This window comes from Sinocyclocheilus anshuiensis, unplaced genomic scaffold, assembly GCF_001515605.1.
Source record: "Sinocyclocheilus anshuiensis isolate Anshui unplaced genomic scaffold, SAMN03320099.WGS_v1.1 scaffold1027, whole genome shotgun sequence".
NCBI lineage: Eukaryota > Metazoa > Chordata > Actinopteri > Cypriniformes > Cyprinidae > Sinocyclocheilus > Sinocyclocheilus anshuiensis.
The window spans coordinates 912,232-916,719 of record NW_015547697.1 but is presented as its reverse complement, the minus strand read 5'-3'; the positions used below and the strand labels follow the sequence as shown (position 1 = coordinate 916,719).

Genomic DNA, 4,488 nt, shown 5'->3' with positions numbered 1-4,488 from the left:
GGCGAGAACCTTGAAGACATTGGGCAAAAACCCTCCCTGTAGATGAACATGCACATCTTCTATTAGTAGTGACACGAGACACATTTCTTCATATTTTTGGAGTAAATTAAGAGAGACTTTTTATTTTGGGGTGAACTTCAATGTAAATGTGATGCCAAACCTTCTGTTCAACCTCCTCCATCAGCTCCACAATATCAAATGGCAGGTTCTTCTTGTTTGGCACTGGATACCGGCTGATGAGCTCTGAACTGCTGCTGCTGCTGTGCCTCGTGCGAGTAGCTGCTGTTTTCACACCAACTCTGCTGCTTGCCGGGGAAAGGGAGTACTGCAAAGGACAGGGCTTGTTACATATTGTTGCATGCATTATATAATTTCATACTAATAAACAACTTGAAGTCACTTTCCAAGTTCAACTATTCAGAGCGATATATGTGTTTATGATTACAATGCAGTGATTTTAAGCATTTACAGAAAGATATACAGGTGCAGGCATGTTTTCTTGCATGACATTAGATTTACTGCTGCTTTGAAGCAATATATGAATAATTCACAGTTCAGAGTACTAGTTAATTTAAAAACCTTACCAGTAACCCAAAATTTGAGCGGAGACTAAGCTTCAAAACGCCTCGTAACGACATTGTTAAACTTTATCGTGTAAAGTCGCTGTATTCCGTTGTTTATATTGCCAGCAGTGGCTGGTTTAGAGTCATATGCTCTGAAGGGCAGCCAATCGGAGAGTCGTATTCTGACACGCCTCATGAACATTCGACCAATGAAACCATCCTATGGAGTCGCATTTGACTTCCTGTTTACAGCGCTCAAGGAAATGAAGCAAAGCATAATAAGAGAAATCACGGAAGTTTAGCGTCAAAGTAAAAGCGTGTTTCTGCGAGTGAAAGGAAAATAAAATAAATAAATAAAACCATTTTAAAAACACAAAAAGATATCGAATTATTTTTATATTAAACTGTAGAAAACATAAAAAACCTTTGTCAATTAAATATTGCAATTTTGATTAATATTTAGAAAAATATTGCAATTTTGATAAAAAAAATTTTTGATTAATATTTGTAAATATAAATTAAGAATATAATTATATTAATCAAACTTTGAAATAAATATATATTTGAACATTAATATATATTAACGTTAATATGGGATGCTGGAGAATTCAGTTGCTTAATCGCTAGAGCCGATCCCAATAATAATAATAATTGTTATTATTATTATTATTCAGATATATCATAATTTAATACTATCCCCTAGTGATAAAAGGCGAAGTCCTCACACGGTTGCACAGGGACTTTTATTTTGAAGGTCTCTACATCTTTATACGCACTCATCCGGAACTGAATGCAATTTTTTTTGGGTCGCTGTTTTCTGATAAAATCTTATCCATTTGATATCAGTTTATGCAATCGCATATTAATAAACGCATAATAATCTGATTATGGGTGGATACGGGGCGATGTCAGACGAAGAGTCTCTGGATTATTCAGTGCATGAAGCCTGGAACGAGGCCACTAATGTTTACCTGCTGGTTATTTTGGTCAGTTTCGCCCTGCTTATGTACGCCAGAAAGTAAGCGTCCATTTAATTTCATATTCATTAATAACACGATAACAGTTCAACTTGTAAACATGATCACAGTATCTGTAATCTGCGTTACACAACACGTCTGTGATTATAAATCTCTTGTAATGGCGACCATGAATGTCTTTTGTTTTCATGCAGAAATAAGAGGAAGATTATGCGTATATTTACACTGCCACCAACAGTGGCCAGCTCTTCAGAGCCCAACTTCTACGACAGTCTGCAGAAAGTCCGGCTGAGACAACAGCTGGAAATGTATTCACTCGGTGGGTTGAGCTCATTTTCTGTTTAAAAAATATGTATCTTTTTGTCCTTTCGAAAATTTACCATGGAACATTTATCATAGTTCCGATCAAAATACCACACAGCTTGTTCTCTAATTGTTGATAAAATACAACTGTAAATTATACACCTAATAATAATAATAATAATAATAATAAAAACAAAACCTCAGATAGATTGTGACCGCTTATGTGTGAAGGATATATCATATTAAATTGTTATTTTAGCCCTTCTATTGTATATGCGTTAGGTTCTATTATTTAATAATGAATATAATTCATTAATATAATCAAATATAAAATAATAAAATAGTTGCCTTTGATCAGAAATATTTGAATATTTTTAACATGTAATTTATTCCTGACGTTTCAGCATCATTAGTCTTCAGAAATCATTCTAATATGCCGATTTGCTGCTCAAGAAACATTTATTACAGTGTTGAAAACATGTGCTGCTTAATATTTTTGATTGAAACCATGATACAGAAGTTTGGAGGAAGTACAATAAAAAAGAAAGAAACTTTTATCCAGCAGGGACACATTAAATTGATCAAACGTGACCGTAAAGACATTTATAATGTTTCAAAACACAAACAGATAAATAAAAACTCGGTTGTCTGTAGAAATGCTGTCACGGTTTCCACCAAAATATTATGCTGCAAAAACTGTAGTTAACATTTATGTAACAAGAACCATGTAATAAGAGCCATAATTAATAACTGAGCAGCAAATCGGCATATTAGCATGATTTCTGAAGGATCATGTGACACTGAAGACTGGAGTAGTTATGCTGGAAATGTAGCTTTGCATCAGAGGAATAAATTGCATATTAAAATATATTACAATAGAAAACAGTTATTTTGTATGCAGCTTTGGTGAGCACATGAGACTTCTTTCAAAAACATATTAAAATTCCAATTATGCCAAACTCATTTTACACTTGTTTACCATGTGTCCATTTCTCAACAGGTGAGGTTTTGTCAAAATTGTGAAAATTATTTGGAAACTATTTTTAGATAAAGTTGATCTGTGCAAAAGATTATTGAACAAAAACAATCTAGACCTTGGTATAGGGCTGCACGATTAATCGAATGCGATTGTTATGCGCATTATCTGGAAGCACGTGAAAATACCACATTTAATAACATATTTACTCCAAACTCACTTCATAACGTCAGTCGAGTGTTTGAAATAAATCCTTCTGTGAGATGATGTGGCTTCTTACACAGAATAAGGCACGCAACATATTTCATAGTATTTAAGCAGTGATAAAGGCATTGCATTATACATATACTTTATTTGAATGAAAATTCTAATAATAAGAACTCCGATAAACCGTATATTGCCGTAGTCGTGTGTTTATTAGTCACATTGAATCAATGAAAGCAGTTGAATCTTCTGTTTATTCAGCTGCAGCGATTTCCTGGGTTTCTTCTGCGAGGCGTATTTGGAGTTTCAGCGCGAGAGCGCCCTCTGGCCTTTGGATGGAGATTTACTGCTGATCACAGAACCGTGCTTCACTGAAAGATACGCATGACAATCGCAGCTTCTGTCGAATCGCGATTTCGATCCCATTTCGATTTATCGTGCAGCCCTACCTTGGAACTTGAGGAGAATATCATGGCACGATGATTTTTGAAATAGTAGTTTTGTAAGATTGTAACCAAGACCTTTTCAAATCCTTGTTTTGTGTTTTTCCAGCTCGTAAATATGATCAGCAGCAGCACCAGCAGTCTCAGTCAGATAGTGTGCAGCTGTCAATGGAGTGATCTGACCAGAGGAGGCGCTCTTCACCAACTAATGCTGCAGATGTGAATTAAAACTGACTTCGAGCTCACAGAGACTTATGATCCAGAGAACTGGATTGCTGGAGAACAAACGTACTGGGAGTAAACTGTTGAATGATATTTTGATTTGATGAGCCTTTCTTTTTATTCTCATCCTTCATACCTCTCGATCATTCAAAAGTGGTGTTTTATGACCTTGTGATAGGATTTTCCTTTGAGGGCATCGATGGACTATGAAACAGACTGCTCTCTGGTGTTGGAAGTGAAATTTGATGTATAATATCTCAATGTTTCATATGATTGGCAAACACATTACTTGTGCACATCATCTGTGTGTCATAAGGTCTGCATCCAAACCTTTTACCTCTCCTCAAAAACATTGTTACAAAATGCTATTTAAGGTTTTCAAAGTAAAGATGTTGAAAATACTGTACACTGCTTCTAGGTACCTTTTCTCTGATGTCTCACATTGCCCTCTAGTTCTAGATTACATGCATGTCAGTTGTTTTAGGCTGACCTACAGGCTGTAAAATATGAAACTGCTTATTAAAAACATATTACTGAGTCTTAATTTTGAAAGTGACTGCATTCAAAACCTATTACTATTTCTCATGTTCCGGGTTTGTGGATGCCAGTATCCATAGCAAACTGTGGTGGCAAAAAAGCACTTCCCCCACCGTATATTATATACATTATTAACTATAGTGAATGTTTTAGTAATAAGTTCCAGCAGCTTTAAATACTTCTAGTGTGAAGGTGGATTGTATGTCCTGTCGTGTAACACCAAGATTTAATTTCGTGCATCAAAATTTCCACACTCCGCACTG

The 4,488-nt window shown here is 35.3% G+C and overlaps 2 protein-coding genes across 3 annotated transcripts in view; one reads left to right on the top strand and one right to left on the bottom strand.

Moving 5' to 3' along the window:
* LOC107703662 (uncharacterized) overlaps positions 1-754 on the bottom strand; it is a 3,179-nt gene extending 2,425 nt beyond the window's left edge. The window contains exons 1-3 of the mRNA XM_016506386.1: positions 585-754; positions 161-325; positions 2-36 (exon numbers count right to left, since the gene is read on the bottom strand). Of these exons, the coding sequence (XP_016361872.1) occupies positions 2-36; positions 161-325; positions 585-638 (254 nt within the window). The 5' untranslated portion in view covers positions 639-754. The remainder of the gene's footprint in view (position 1; positions 37-160; positions 326-584) is intronic.
* A 558-nt stretch (positions 755-1,312) lies between these two features.
* LOC107703649 (small integral membrane protein 19) lies at positions 1,313-4,251 on the top strand. Of its 2 annotated transcripts, none has more exons than XM_016506363.1 (3): positions 1,313-1,569; positions 1,735-1,859; positions 3,576-4,251. In XM_016506363.1, the coding sequence occupies exons 1-3, from the start codon at positions 1,451-1,453 to the stop codon at positions 3,641-3,643; spliced, it is 312 nt and encodes a 103-aa protein (XP_016361849.1). In that variant the 5' UTR covers positions 1,313-1,450; the 3' UTR covers positions 3,644-4,251. The 2 variants fall into 2 exon arrangements, with proteins under 2 accessions (XP_016361849.1, XP_016361848.1); XM_016506362.1 differs by having other exon boundaries at positions 1,313-1,581; positions 3,576-4,249.
* The last annotated feature ends 237 nt before the right edge of the window (positions 4,252-4,488 follow it).